Below are 15,859 nucleotides of genomic sequence, written 5' to 3'. Positions count from 1 at the left end.
TGTGTTTCAAACAGCATTTTATTATATTAGTTTTATGTGGTGATGAAACAATCAGTGTCCTCTATCCTCTGCCTCATGACTCCTGTCTTGAAGAGGGCATCTGTCTGAAAATATAGTGTTTATTATTGTAGTTTACATTACAAACAAAAAAAATCTCATTATCAATACATCTGACAATTTTTGATTGATTAATTATCGGTCCGACCAGCAAATGAAATATGTTGAGTTCACCATCATAAAAAACAAGCGGGAAATAGTTAGTGAGTTTTATTTATAGGGAGGAATTTTCCTTTATTTCCCTTTTCAACCTCTGAAAAACCAAACTGAGAATGATTAAGTTGGTTTGTTGCCACACTTCACTGTTCAGGGAGAAAAAGAAAAAGGATTGAAATTGAAAATAATTGATTGCACAAGACTTTTCACATTTTAGTTTTTTTGTTGTTGTTCATGGCCAAATACTTGCCCCAACTTTTGGCCTCTTAAATATATTAAAATCAACTTATCTTACATCCCCTTTTTTTTCATTTTCTAAGCATATAATTATATATACTGGGTAAGACAGGAAGTGCATGAAGAAGATGATAATAACAGATTTATCAAACTGAAATGAGCACATTACAGCAACGAAGATGTTTTATTACAGATTGTTATGTGTCAAAGTTGATAATACAGACAAAATAATATGGCAAAGATCAATGTCTTCAAAGTGAGATATCCTGTGGAAATAATTCCTGTGTAAACATTATTATATTTAAAAATAGAAGAAGGCCGTGCATCACAGAAAAGCCGTCAGGCAGCAGCTTTACTTTCTGGCCACTGCTCTGAAGTTGCCCTCTGAGCTCTTCCCACAACACGCTACTCTCATACTGTCAAACAAAGCCATGTAAAGGACTGGGTGCAGACACATGTTCAGGCTTGCCAGGCCCTTGGACACTTGGTACATCTCGTAACCCCAGCACACAGTGTTGTTGGGATACTTAATTCTCATATACAGGTGGTAGGTCTGAAAGAAGTGGTACGGCACAAAGGAAACAGCATACAGCACAACCACCGATCCGACCAACAGAGCGACCTTGCGTTTCTCCAGTGTTGTTATATTGACATTTTTCCACACCACCGAAATCACCACACAGTAAGAAGTGAAAGTCACCATAAAGGGAACAAGGCACCCAAACACAGCCAGAAATACTTTGTAAGTGAAGTGAGGGATTTTATCTGCATGATTCTGATTACCAAAGGACACACACAGAGTCGTACTGTTGTTGTGCTCATTTGTGCTAACGGTGGCAAATTTCCACACAGGGGAGGAAATGGCTCCCACGACAACCCAGATGACCACACTGACGGCTTTGGCGTGGGCAGGCAGCACGTAGGAACGGGTGAAGAAGGGAAACACGAGGGCAACGCACCGGTTCACACTTATTGCCATGATGAAGAAGATGCTCACATAGAGGTTGCAGGTGAAGAGGAACCTTTCGATCTTACATGCGGCTTCACCAAAAATCCAGTGTTTCCCCAGTGAGTAGTAAACAATCAGCAGAGGCAGGGTGAGGATGTAGAGCAGGTCGCTGATGGCCAGGTTACAAGACAAGACAACGCCGGTGTGCCAGTTCCTTCTCTCTCTGACCACCAGCAGCCACAGGGCAAAGAGGTTTCCTGTCAGGGCCACGATGAACTCAACCCCGTACATCCAGGGCAGCAGGTTTGTTTGAAACTTCTCACAATCGGAGAAATTGTGCGCCATCTTGCTCTCGTGCTGAAGTTTATTAAGTTGTCATATATCTAGAAATGGAAGTATTTGACACACGTTTAATAATAGCTCATATCTGATTTGTATGTTTCCTTATAGGAAGTTAGAACACTTTTTAAAACAGGATCTGGAATGAAATTAACTGTTTATTGAATGTTACATTCAGAAAGAAGATTTAACAATTATAAAATGTCAATTTCTACTTACTGAAAGGCAGATTTTGCAGTGCACTGTGGCGTGATGGAGAAAGTGTTCATCTCCGAAGTAAGAAAACGTGTCAAAAACAAAGCAGCAGAGAAATGTGAGTGAGCTGCGGTGAGCTGCTGCATATGAACATGAAAGTTCCTCTTACGCTCTGCAAGAGTTTCGCAATTTGAAGAAGCAAAACTGTAAGGTCAGCTGTGCATTTGAAAACACACTGGTGATAAAGAGCAGGCAGTTGTGACAGGATGCATGGGACAGATGACACGATTGAGTGCCAGAGTGTTGCAACAGCATCTCAATCAGACATCTGAATCACAAGGTGTGAAAAGGCTGCTAACGTCATGGCTGCTTGTTCTACTCCGTATTTGCACGAACATCCCAAACCTACACTTCTTCATAATTTCCTACGCCAAGGAGTAGTTTGAATGATGTGTTACGGGTCAGGGAGGAGCTCAATAAATTGTGGTGTGAATGCAGATCAGGGAGTGGACCCAGGAATTGTTTATCACTTTTTTTTAACATTGCGAAATATGGCGTTCTCAAATATTTTCACTGATTTTCCAGGAAATAATGAATTAACCTTGATGAAAAACAATCAGACATATTTAGGGAACTAATATCTCCAAGTGTGTGTAAGTAGTTGCAGCTTGATTGAAGGTAAAGGGATGGTTTGGTCTTGGCCTCCTATGCACTGTACTGAGTGCCATTCTACCTAATGTATATATTATGAACTATCAAAATACAAACGCGTACAGGGGTTTACCCCATTTCTGTGTAATCACTCAGATTTTATGCAGTTTTGTTGGAAATCTTTTTTCACAGATTTTAAGTCAAGCAATAGAAAAACAAATGATTGCTATGTGTCAAAGTTGATAATACAGACAAAATAATATGGCAAAGATCCATGTCTTCAAAGTGAGATATCCTTTGGAAATAATTCCTGTGTAAACGTTATTATATTTAAAAATAGAAGAAGGCCGTGCATCGCAGAAAAGCCGTCAGGCAGCAGCTTTACTCTCTGGCCACTGCGCGGAAGTTGTCCTCTGAGCTCTTCCCACAACACGCTACTCTCATACTGTCAAACAAAGCCATGTAAAGGACTGGGTGCAGACACATGTTCAGGCTTGCCAGGCCCTTGGACACTTGGTACATCTCGTAAACCCAGCACACAGTGTTGGTGTGATCCTTCTTTCTCATATACAGGTTGTAGGTCTGAAAGAAGTGGTACGGCACAAAGGAAACAGCATACAGCACAACCACCGATCCGACCAACAGAGCGACCTTGCGTTTCTCCAGTGTTGTTATACTGACATTTTTCCACACCACCGAAATCACCACACAGTAAGAAGTGAAAGTCACTATAAATGGAACGAGGCACCCAAACACAGCCAGAAATACTTTGTACGTGAAGTGAGAGATTTCATCTGCACGATTCTGACGAGCATAGGACACACACAGAGACTTATTGTGGTTGTTGTGCTCATTTCGGCTAACGGTGGCAAATTTCCACACAGGGGAGGAAATGGCTCCCACGACAACCCAGATGACCACACTGACGGCTTTGGCGTGGGCAGGCAGCACGTAGGAATGGGTGAAGAAGGGAAACACGAGGGCAACGCAGCGGTTCACACTTATTGCCATGATGAAGAAGATGGTCCCATAGAGGTTGCAGGTGAAGAGGAACCTCTCGATCTTACATGCGGCTTCACCAAAAATCCAGTGTTTCTCCAGTGAGTAGTAAACAATCAGCAGAGGCAGGGTGAGGATGTAGAGCAGGTCGCTGATGGCCAGGTTACAAGACAAGACAACGCCGGTGTGCCAGTTCCTTCTCTCTCTGACCACCAGCAGCCACAGGGCAAAGAGGTTTCCTGTCAGGGCCACGATGAACTCAACCCCGTACATCCAGGGCAGCAGGTTTATTTGAAACCTCTCACAGACGGCGAAACTGTGCGCCATCTTGCTCTCATGCTGAAGTTTATTAAGTTGTCATATATCTAGAAATGGAAGTATTTGACACACGTTTAATAATAGCTCATATCTGATTCATATGTTTCCTTATAGGAAGTTAGAAAACTTTTAAAAACATGATCTGGAATGAAATTAACTGTTAATTGAATGTTACATTCAGAAAGAAGATTTAACAATTATAAAATGTCAATTTCTACTTACTGAAAGGCAGATTTTGCAGTACACTGTGGCGTGATGGAGAAAGTGTTCATCTCCGAAGTAAGAAAACGTGTCACAAAACACAGCAGCAGAGAAATGTGAGTGAGCTGCGGTGAGCTGCTGCATATGAACATGAAAGTTCCTCTTACGCTCTGCAAGAGTTTTGCAATTTGTGCATTTGAAAACACACTGGTGATAAAGAGCAGGCAGTTGTGGCAGGATGCATGGGACAGATGACACGATTGAGTGCCGCACAGTGTTGCAACAGCATCTCAATCAGACGTCTGAATCACAAGGTGTGAAAAGGCTGCTAACGTCATGGCTGCTTGTTCTACTCGGTATTTGCACAAACATCCCAAACCTACACTTCTTCATAATTTCCTACGCCAAGGAGTAGTTTGAATGATGTGTTACGGGTCAGGGAGGAGCTCAATAAATTGTGGTGTGAATGCAGATCAGGGAGTGGACCCAGGAATTGTTTATCACTTTTTTTTAACTTTGCGAAATATGGCGTTCTCAAATATATTCCGGAAATAATTAACCTTGATGAAAAACAATCCGACATATTTAGGGAACTAATATCTGAGTGTGTGTAACTAGGTGCAGCTTGATTGGTCTTGGCCTCCTATGCACTGTACGGAGTGCCATTCTACCTAATGTATATATTATGAACTATCAAAATACAAACACGTACAGGGGTTTACCCCATTTCTGTGTAATCACTCAGATTTTATTGGAAATCTTTTTTCACTGATTTTAAGCCAAGCAATCGAAAAACTAATTGTATATTCTGTACAGTTGTTATATTTATAACAGTTCAGACCTGCTATTCTGAATGTCCGTCAACCGCTGCATAGTCAGAATCAGAGAGAAGTGCTAGAGTAATTCATTACCTGTCATTTAACATTATTTGCCTCTGAATATCTGCACTTTATCAAAGCATTCTAGTTTTAATTTCATTCTTTAATACAGAAACCCAATTACTGATTTGAACCTTTTCCCCTTCATCTCTACTTCCATCACTTCTAGACAGAAAACGTTTTTGGATTAATTTTGTGTTAGGGCTGGCTCAGGTTTGTCTTTGACCATCCCCAGGTTATGGTGCTCTTGGGCCAACACTGAAGATGTTCCTCTCCTTTTCATATCCCATTGGTGCATGTTACTAACTCAGCACAGTCTCTGTCCCATCATGCTTTGTGCTTTACCATCTCGCTGCAGTCTGAATGTGATGCTGATCCACTACTGCCCCCATGGTCCTGCTCAGCACACACAATCACTTACTGTTAATAGTTTCATCATCAGTCCCATCACTAGTCTTATTATTGGATGTCTAATTATGATACAACTTGATGTGCAACCTGCATTTTGCCGTGTTCTTTTTCCTCCACCGCTCCCATGCACCAAGTCAGAAAGATATATTTTAAACAATTTATTGAACAAGTACATTTTCAATATTATTTCGTACAGTGTGAAAATATACAACTTTCATCTTCACTTCTGTCCCCCTGCTGACGCTCAGCAACAAACAAACAGTCTGTCAAAACAACCATTCACTGATGGCAAAATGGATACGTGCTGCCACCTGGTGCTTCAAAATAATTACACATTCAATGTCCCGAGTCTGGGAAGTAGGTTGGTTCAACCTTTTCCCTTCCTCTGTTTGAATCCTTGCTTCGCTCCCATACCTTTCTTCTTGAAGCCATCTTTGCTTTTCTGACCTTTAGATTTAAACGAGCTGTCCTTGTTTTTCTTTCCAAACGTTTTTTTCCCTTCAAATTTCTTCTTTCCACCAAATTTACTTTCTCTGTCACCAAATTTGCTTTCTCTGTCACCAAATTTCTTAGCTCCGAATGCCTTTCCTCCAGGCTTCATTTTGTTTCCAAACGGTTTCTCCCTGTCCCCGAATTTCTTAAAACCTTTTCCCGTTTTGTCTCTTTGCGAGCCTTCTGGACCCCCTCTCTTTGGTGATTTAGATTGTCCGTCATGTCTCCCGGATTTACCAGCGAACGGCGTCCTCCGCCTGTCAGGTCCATGTTCTGAGCTCCGCCTCTTTTTTTTGACTGGGAACATGTCTGCAAACAGAGAAAAAAAAAAATCTTGCTCAATAACTAAATAATATCAAAACAAGATTTAAGCTCTAACATTTTAGTACATCATTACACACCTTCATCTGGCTCCTGTCCGACAGCCTGTCTGTAGTACTCCTCCTCGTCGTCTGACACATGAGGAGCCGTGTGACCGTCCTGCCTCCCAGGATCCTCCACCTCACTATCGTCTTCTTCCTCATCGCGTTTCCGCTTAATGCCCTCCAGACTCTTCTTCCTGTTAATGATAAAAAAAAAATTTACACTCCGGCCAAATGTAAAATAAATTACAGACAGAAGATTTAAATAATCTTCAGGGTCAACTTACTTGTTCTCTTCTCGCATCTCTTTTTTCTGAGCAACGTTCTGCGCCTGCTTCTTCCTCCGAGCCGCCTTCTCCTTTAACTGGGCCTCCTTCCTGTTCAGGATCTCCTGTATTTCCTCCTCTGTTTTGGAGACTGTAAAAAACATAGTTCCAAACAAAATATCTGGTGAGGAACAGTTTGTGCTGGGTGTAGATCACATGAAGTAAGCAGTAGATGTATCAGTAAGCGTTTACTTTTAGAGAGAGATCATGGAATTCATACTGTTTTTTTTCATCATGTACACCTGAACAGCGAGCAGAGAGAGGACTGAATGCAAAATGACTCACTCATGGTATGATAGAGGACATTTCCTTCTCCCATGCCTTCTTGGATCTTCGTCAGCTGCAGAGTCATGCGAGGACCAATCTGTTCAAAAACAAAAACACAAAATTTAGCTTCCATCCCAGCAGCATCTTAACGTTGTTTTCTAAACAAACTCCCTCTGCGTACTCGCCTCGGTCAAACGGACAGCACTCTGTTGGGATGGCATGTTGCCTCTTCCAGAGTAGACCTGCGGCAGCTCGGTGATGTTGTGATCCCCGTCTTGTTCCGCTTCACTTTCTGAAAGGTTCGCCCCCCTGAGAGAAAAGCACAAAACTGTTTAGACACAACTCCATGTCAACAATTCTGCAGCTGCAGAGGGGATGTAGTTCCCTGTGGCCTCAGGAGGACTATACGAGTTAAACTTTCACTAGAACCTTACTTCATCAGCAGCTCACTGATGTCCTCGAACTTGTTCATGTTGGGAAACCTCTCCTGCATCAGCTTCTTGACTCCGCGACTCATGCCGACAGGGACGACCTTCAGGCTGCTGCAGGGTGGGAACAAGATCATTTGGGTCACTTTGACATCTCATCAATAAATGGCAGTAAATACAGTTAATGTCACGAGGCCCATCAGTGCGTTTACTTTGAACATGCATCACTGGACAGTCAAGTCCTGATTTGTCATCATCTGAGCCCAGGCGTCATTTCAGGATTTGTTACATGAAAATTCATTTTTTTAGTTTTTCCTTTAAAAACTATGAAATACTGTGACATAATTCTAACATTTGAAAGCACTTTGCGTTTTTCTTACAGACACGGATAAAAACGGAGAAAACAATGACTTCCACTTTAGTATTAATGACAAAACAGTTTTACTTACTAATGCCGAAACTCTATTTCCTGAGTCTCCGGGTTGTAATTCAGCAACACACACCTCTTTATGTTGTTGAGGCTTACCTGAAAAAATAAACTCCACATTTATCACTTGAATTCAGACTCAACTTTGAAGGCAAAGAATCATTTAAGCCTTAAAAGGTCAGATAGCGTTTACTTTTGATGAATCGTCAGGGGAAATCAGAAGACTATACTTTCATCATACCGACAAGGCTTTAAACCTCTAGGTCTCACGCGCTCTAATGCAACGGTTCAGTTGGCCAAACGTACCTTGTGCACATTAATGGAAGGAAACATGTTTTGGAACATGGTGGCCATGAGTTTAATGTGCATGCCATCAGTTCCAAAGTTATTGAGGATGAGTAGTGGATGATGTGAGAACTGCTGCTCGTGCATCCGGTGCTTCTTCAGAGTTGAAATCACATCTTTGATGAGAGAGTACTGAAAGAAAACAAGTTTGGGTGTATTTAAAAACAGGGGGGGAAAGGAAATGGTTTAAAATGACGGTCAGTTTGGGCACATCAGTGCGTTTACTTTGAAAAACATCACTCAACAGTCAAAATATTAAATCTTCATCATCTGGGCCCCTGTGTCTATTCTTATTCATGATTTCAAACAGTGTTTACCTTGAGCACTCTGAAATGAAGCGTGGGGCCTTTGGGAAGTCGAGCAAGTCTCTGAGAGGAAGAGAAAATCTTTGTTAGAGTAAAGACTTAAGGGGGGGAGAAATCTGAGTCCTCAAGGATGATGTGATCTCACCATGTTGATACTGCTGGGGGTCTTGCTAAAGATCATGAAGTGTGTCACTCCCAGGGGTCCTGCGATGGACACGAAATCTTTCAGCACGTTCTTTTTCCTGACCTGTTGGAAAATAAAAAAATAAGAAAACAGATCAGGCAATGAGACTGTGACCACCTGATGAGACAAAACATAGCTTTGCATTCAAAACTTAAAATCAAGCCTGTCCCACACACACTTCTACTTTGCTGGTATCATTTAAAAGAACTGCAGCAGTTCTTAGATGAATCTTCCTGCAGCTAGGATAAGATTATATAATCCTTTATTAGTCCCATTAAGGGGGAATTAGCAATATTACAGCAGCAAGAGTCAAAAGTAAGTAATAACAAGTAGCATGCAATACTTAAATATAAGGAAAGATTTAAAATATGAGTGCAATAAAAGCTAAGAGACCTTCAGAGACTCGGCGGTGTAGGGCTCCAGGACTTTCCGCACGTCCAGGATGAGCTGACCCACGTTTTTCCCGACCTGACCCCGATGGAAGACGAAGGAGTGGGGCACAGCTCCGTACGTGTGCTCGGCCACATGGTTCGCTGCGACTCGGGATTTCTTCTGGTTCTTGGTCTGACAAAAACACACACGAACAAATGACACGGACGTAAGACATTTAAGTAACGCTGGGAGAATTGAATTGTAAGAGTTTGAGGAAAAGGCGATTTAAACGCACGTTGACTCGGCTAAAGAAATGTGGCTAATGTCGATGTCAAGCGGCTTTGCTAACGCTATCACACATCCACCGACAAACACAGCTCAACCAGGATTTCCTTATTTAACTCAAGCTACACTTTTTCAGTTAAGAACAGTTGTTTTACAGTCTCTTTAGTACGATCAGCTAATGCTAACCTGTTAGCATAGGCCGTTACCTACCTTTGATTTCCCCATAATTCAGCGACACGCGGAGCAAAGGCACACTAAACGCGACACAGTGGATTTGTACTACAAAAACAAACCACGATCATAATGACAGCAAACACCTGTAGACAACTATTCAACTGTGGACCCGACACGACGTGTGGCACATGGCTCCAGCACTGTGTGTCACACTAAACAGGTCCGGTGTTTCTCGCGTGTCTGGTTCCTAGTTCCGAGCTGAACCGGATATATAGGCAGTTACAATCATAGTGCCGCGGGCTAGCACGCCCCCTGCCGGAAAGCCACGGTCTGGAAGGCCCTTTCATTCAATGAGGTGTCTTCACAAAAGCAGAGACTGTGTCCACTGAATGGTGTCTTCTTCTTTTACTGATTCATTCCCTAAAGACATGTCCCTAACATCCCATAACATCAACTGGTGGCAGGCATTGATTAGAACATACAACTGATATTCTCTATCTTGTCCTATGTTCTCAAATGAGGTGACCAAGACACTGTGACCTACATGAAACAGAGATGTAGTCAATTGTTATTATTGGCCCTCAGTCTAATTTGTTTTTTTATTTATTTCACACATTTGCCTAAATCTGATTTATAAAGCTCTTGCAGTGTTGCTGCAGTTCCTAATTGTGACCAGCAGAAACCAGCAAACACACGTAATTCAAAGCAGGCGCTCCCCTCACATCCGACTACCGTTAACAGCCAGCTCGTATATATTCACACTAGCCACAGCGAAGAAGGCAGCAGTGATGGGGATGTGGTCAAAAGCTGTACAAAAAACAGGGTTGGTGACAAGTTCCACTTCCATCTTATCAGTAGAATAGTACAACTGCTTCACCAGCAAATTTAAAACCACATGCAGTCTGGGTGTGACCGTAATCAAGTGCAACAATAATGATAATAATAATATTTTCCACCTCACAACACTGAATGCAGCCCTGCATGCAGCACAAACAACTCCACTGGGTGAAGACTTCAAGCTCTCTAACATGAAAGTTGAAACACATACAGTATTTTACTTCTGCTTCACTATATTTAAAGAAAGAAGGATTGTACTCCACCTTCTTTATTTGACAATCACAGTATTAAGTTCCTTTGCAAATGTACATGTTCAAATATTAAAAATGTAGATGGATTAAAGCACCAAGCAGTACAGATTTCATCTGTGACATTCAAATATTGTATCTTTTATAATACAAAACTCTTTAAATACTTATTTTATGATGTACTTTTATACTTTTAATCAATTAAGATTTTAAATGCAGTTCTTTATTATATTGCTACTTTTAGTTAAATAAAAACTAGACTTCTTCCACCACTGCTCAAGTCAGATAGAAGATAAAGCTGTGAATAGTCAAGAGGAGCCTGCAGAATATAAGCTCCAATGTATGTAGGCTGTAAAATTGACAATTAAACGTAATTTGTCAACATTTTTGTAAAACTGTCTCTCACATTGAACAGAGACGGCATGCTTTCTGCACACGGGAAGACAAAGGCTATGCATCTAACCAAAGATGTTTCAACAATGAGGTTAAAGTGGAAGAAACTGCATTGGTGCAGTTGAGCTCTGTAGAGTTTGTGTCAGGGCAGCAGGTCAATGATGGCAGAGGGAGGAGGAGACTCCTGCACTGAACACCCAGCTAAACAACCAGCACTGGGAGGCGGTGCCATTTGGACAATGTGTAATTAGTTGTCTCCTTCTTGAGAGATCCTGGGACAGAATCCCCCGGGAAGACGAGCTGGTCTGACCACTGACAAATCTTACTGCATCTGCTTCACTTTAACATTAGAGAGGACCACAGATGTCTCTTTATTTGGAAGAAGCGGCTCATTTATGTGACTCTTAAAGATGTGATTTCTAAAATGTCTTTGCCTTAACTTTACATCAGCGGCTTGCTGGAGGTTTTTCCTACTGGAAAAGAGCAAAGACTTCTCAAAACACTTTCCAGCTGCTACAGTAAGTAATGAATGGTCTTTTTTCTAATACAATCTATTTTTAGGTAGACTTACATGTATTTACAATGGCATTGAGGTCAGATCATTGTACTCTATATTGTGATTTATCTACTGGGAATTTTTTTTTATTTTCCTGGTGGTTTGTTTCACATTTCTACTGGTGGGTCTTGTGATGCTTTTCATTGAGATAGAGAAGATGCTTGTTTGAGATGTCGGTATTGATTCATGTGTTTATGGTGTTGACCGTGGTGGTTGTGGTTGGATGTAGAGCCGAGCTGTCTGTTGACTGTGAGATGGAGGTGTGTTGATTCTGGCTGGTCTGTGTTGACTGTTCACCCATAAGTGTTGACCTGCTAATAAATTCCAGCCAGGGGGAATTGGGTGTACTTTGACGTTTGAGGAAACATCTGGCAGACAGTGAGAACCCACAACACTCAGTTTTCCTGGAAGTCAAAGTTGACGTCTTTTTTTTTCAAAGTGTCAGAATGATAAAGGCTCATTCAAACATTATGAGGTGATATTTAGGTGCTGGTGGTGATTCTCATTATGTCCTCTCCTCCACTTCCAAGGTGGCACCTGAAGCTGAACACATTCATGGAGAAGACACTGACGATAGGCCTGACTCTTTTTCTAACCCTCTGTGTGGACATACCAGAAGCTGGTGGACGGAGGGAAGGGGCCAATGGAAATAACACTCAGAAACGTTCATCACGGTCCTCAGATACAAACGGAGGCCGGTGCTCCTACACCTTCATTGTCCCCCAGCAAAAACTGACAGGGGCGCTGTGTTTGAACACACAGTCTGCTGCCGCCAACCAGTCTGAGGTGGCAGCGCTGCGGGCGGAGCTCAGGCGACAGCAGGAAGAGATGGAGAAATTCAGGGGCCAACTGGACCAGGAGGGGACCCTTGCCATGGAGGTAAGAGCCCTGCGCAAAGAGAGTAACAGCATGAATTCACGCATCACCCAGCTCTACGCCCAGCTGCTGCATGAAGTCATCAACCAAAAGGACCAGGCTTCGGAGCAGCGAAGGGCGGAGAACCTGCTGCTCAATGCTACAACACAGGTGAGCAGAGCACTGCAGTCCTCGTTGAAGTTTGATTCATGTCACAGCGAAGCTACATGGTCAAACTCATACTGTGTCTGTTCTGGGGGTTGGGACATCTCAGGCCCTGCAGGTGTCCAGCAATTACAGGGAGCTGGAGAAGAAATATGGAGCCATCACTTCCATGTTGAGCTCCCAGAACCAGTTTATTGCTCGTCTGGAAAAGCAGTGCCAGTGCAGGGACTCCACCCACCAGCCCTCCGTGGTAGGAAACCATCTGTGGTCTGCATGTTGCAAATTTGTGCTCGATTTGTACACAGGAACTGAGGTTGCGCTGTGTTATTTTTGTCTTTGTCCGACCAGGTGATGACTGAACCACCAAAAATCCAGTCTAACGTGCATCCTAATTACAGCTCTGAAGCCAGCGAAATGACCAATGACGTTCAAAGGGACCAAAGTGCTCCTCCGCCACAGCAGGAAAAAAATGAGCGAGTTCATAACCTCCCCAGCACCAACACTCCTACAGCCCCCCCTTTCATTAGTTCCCCTGTCACAAAGACTCCAGGTACACACAAGTCAAACGTGTCTTTAAGCAGAAGTGCTTGATGAGACTCAAACCTGTGTGTATAAAGTGCGCCAATCTTCTGTCAGAGTTATTTAACTGCCCAGATAAGCAGCAGAGGCTGATGGAGTCAGTGACCTGCTGGTAGGAGCCCTATCTCACTGGGAATGCCTAAACAATGTCAAAAACAGCTCTTATCCGAGCAGAGGGGGATTTATAATAAGAACACATGCATGGAGCACAGCACTTGTTGGAGCTATAGACGACACTGCGAACGTAAACTTGCACAACTGGAATGTTTGAAATGACAAAGTAGAGGATTCGAGCCCTCCCTCCGACAAGTCAGAAGAGACAAAGTGTGTGACTCAACGTCTCCCAACAGGTCTGTTGAAAGACGTTTCGCGTTGCCACATCTCGCTTATGTGAGAGTGGAGCAAAAGCACTTTCAGGCATTATCACTTCAGGCTTTCCTCTATGTATACATTTTCTCTGTGCAAATTCCCATGTGCATTTCATCACTGTGACATGAGACATTGAACATGAGCTGGGAAAAAATTCCTCAGCAGGGAACAGATAAGCTGAAGGCACAGTGACGATGGGACGCAACAACAGACCAAATTCTGAAACTCCCTGTAACTGGCACTTCTTTGTTTCCAAATTACAGCTACTGGTTTTGGTCTGTGTGAAAGTAATGAATAGTCGGAGCCACTGACTTCATTTCAGAAGTTTTCAGGGAAGAATTAAAGAAGAAAATCAGTTGTGTCTCTATTTGACTACTAACTATTCATAATAGTATTACTTACTAGTAAAAATTTAAATGATGATATATATTATAATGTCACATATTTGCATATTATTTTTCTTATTCTTATCCTCTCGACTCAGGGCCATGGCGGGACTGCCAGCATGTGCTGGAAACGGGCGAGACCACCAGTGGGATATACCTGCTCCGCCCGCAGAGCGCTAACCGCCTGATGCAGGCTTGGTGTGAGCAGAGTCAGGCTCAGGGAGGGTGGACGGTCATCCAGAGACGACAGGATGGGTCGGTCAACTTCTTCAGGACTTGGGAGCAGTATAAGGTGATTTTGTGCAACTTTAAAAATAACGCTGTGGTTCATTATTCTTTTAATTGTAAAGAGCCTACAGTATTTTGGCCTTGTATGTTAGCATGGTAAGTACGGCTGAGGCTGATGGGAATGGCCTTTATTTTGAAAGTTTGAAATACATTGAAATTCTGATTACAGTTCATTGTAAAAGTCACATGAATGTTCACCAAATTTCTTGGCAATCCATATGATAGTTGTCAAGACAGTTCCTTGAAATACACACATGTCAACTAAGACACCTTTCTCACCCACAAATCCCTCCATGCCCTGCAAACCTTTAGAGACAGAGCCTTTTGTGTCACCCACCCTCTGGAACTTTGTGCCCGCTGAAATCCCCAATGCTGCATCTCTGGACACCTTAAAAAAAACTCCTCAAACACCACCTGTTCACCGAGGCCTTTGACGCCATTAGTGCTGTTTATTTCTGTCCTGTTTTGTGTGGAAACTTTTCTTTTTTCTCTCGTCTCTAGTGACACATGTAAAGCGTCGCTTCAAAGGCTCTATATAAGTTCAAGTTATTGTTATTTTAAGAGGAAGAGTCAGAGAATCACTGAAGTCGGGAGGATTCATCTTCTGGGGACCATGAATGTCTGTACATGAGTTTGTGCCAATACATCCAATTGATTTTGTAAAAGTAAAAACAGGTTAATAGCTTTTTGTATTGGAGGAAAACACAGGATACACCAAAATTATGATTTATCACCCAGGGACCATGAATGTCTATAAATGGAATGCATCCAATGGTTGTTGATATAATTCAGTCTGGACATAAGTAGTGGAAAAAACTGACACTGACACTGCTAAAAAATATAGGAAAAAATGCAAATGGGCAACACAATAAACTGTAAATAACTTCTGTATATTACAGCAAGGCTTTGGGAACCTAGATGGAGAGTACTGGCTCGGCTTGGAGCACCTCTACTGGCTGACCAAACAGGCTGATTATAAGCTACGTGTGGCTCTGGAGGACTGGCAGGGCCGGCAGGTGTATGCCGAGTATGACAGCTTCCACCTGGAACCGGAGAGTGACTGGTACCGACTGCGGTTGGGCCAATACCAGGGCAATGCAGGGGACTCGCTCTCGTGGCACAACAACAAGGCCTTCACCACTCTGGATCGAGACAAGGACAGCTACACAGGTTTGCTTTTCTCCCACTGGTCCTGTTTGTTTTCTCAGTGACTTTTCATGTGAGTAACTTCTTCTGACCTGCTGTTGTGTTATCAGGTAACTGTGCCCATTACCAGAAAGGAGGCTGGTGGTACCACATGTGTGCCCACTCCAATCTGAATGGAGTGTGGTATCGGGGTGGACACTATCGCAGCCGCTACCAGGATGGGGTCTACTGGGCGGAATTCCACGGAGGGTCCTACTCCCTGAAACGAGTTTCCATGATGATCAAACCCACGTAACATAGTTGTGATGACAACATGTGAGAAAGAAATGTGATCAACTGATGTGAATGATTCTCAGACGTGTGTGAAGGGGAATCAAACTGTGTCTGTAAAATAAAAGATGTCTTTAGATGCTTATTAGAGGCCTTTCAGTGACATGTGTGTAGACCGTGAGTCATTGGATGATGACCACCATGTCTCGAGTTCTCTGTGTTGCAATTTCCTGACAAAATTGATGTTTTTTCAATTTGCTATGAACTTTTCAATAAAACGGTGCCAAATTAGAGCCTGTATGTACTTTTGTGAAGAAGATGCACTGAATGATTTCACTAAATGTGGGAGGAGGGAAGCATATCACCAACGGTTGCCCCACGCAGACCTGTGGTTGTGATGTTATATTTC

At 42.7% G+C, this 15,859-nt stretch overlaps 3 protein-coding genes across 4 annotated transcripts; 1 reads left to right on the top strand and 2 right to left on the bottom strand.

The window, feature by feature from the left end:
* Positions 1–615: 615 nt before the first annotated feature.
* Positions 616–4,576, bottom strand: p2ry11 (purinergic receptor P2Y11). Of its 2 annotated transcripts, none has more exons than XM_035180754.2 (2): positions 4,124–4,576; positions 616–1,782 (listed from the first exon to the last, which is right to left on the bottom strand). In XM_035180754.2, exon 2 carries the CDS (start codon positions 1,742–1,744, stop codon positions 803–805), a length of 942 nt encoding a protein of 313 aa, XP_035036645.2. In that variant the 5' UTR covers positions 1,745–1,782; positions 4,124–4,576; the 3' UTR covers positions 616–802. The 2 variants fall into 2 exon arrangements, with proteins under 2 accessions (XP_035036645.2, XP_035036644.2); XM_035180753.2 differs by lacking the exon at positions 4,124–4,576 and adding an exon at positions 1,958–2,099.
* ppan (peter pan homolog) lies at positions 2,935–9,609 on the bottom strand. The gene is made up of 13 exons (XM_035180715.2): positions 9,395–9,609; positions 8,921–9,091; positions 8,489–8,590; positions 8,356–8,406; positions 8,000–8,170; positions 7,716–7,792; positions 7,273–7,380; positions 7,024–7,147; positions 6,857–6,935; positions 6,533–6,662; positions 6,285–6,442; positions 5,762–6,192; positions 2,935–3,940 (listed from the first exon to the last, which is right to left on the bottom strand). The coding sequence occupies exons 1-13, from the start codon at positions 9,407–9,409 to the stop codon at positions 2,966–2,968; spliced, it is 2,592 nt and encodes an 863-aa protein (XP_035036606.1). The 5' UTR covers positions 9,410–9,609; the 3' UTR covers positions 2,935–2,965.
* A 1,526-nt stretch (positions 9,610–11,135) lies between these two features.
* On the top strand, positions 11,136–15,729 carry angptl6 (angiopoietin-like 6). The gene is made up of 7 exons (XM_035181664.1): positions 11,136–11,354; positions 11,923–12,418; positions 12,522–12,662; positions 12,761–12,962; positions 13,845–14,038; positions 14,934–15,204; positions 15,291–15,729. Exons 2-7 carry the CDS (start codon positions 11,948–11,950, stop codon positions 15,473–15,475), a joined length of 1,464 nt encoding a protein of 487 aa, XP_035037555.1. The 5' UTR covers positions 11,136–11,354; positions 11,923–11,947; the 3' UTR covers positions 15,476–15,729.
* The last annotated feature ends 130 nt before the right edge of the window (positions 15,730–15,859 follow it).

The sequence above is a fragment of the Hippoglossus stenolepis genome, chromosome 16 (genome assembly GCF_022539355.2).
Source record: "Hippoglossus stenolepis isolate QCI-W04-F060 chromosome 16, HSTE1.2, whole genome shotgun sequence".
Lineage (NCBI taxonomy): Eukaryota > Metazoa > Chordata > Actinopteri > Pleuronectiformes > Pleuronectidae > Hippoglossus > Hippoglossus stenolepis.
The sequence above is the reverse complement of the archived record's forward strand: the minus strand, read 5'-3'. Positions and strand labels throughout refer to the sequence as shown.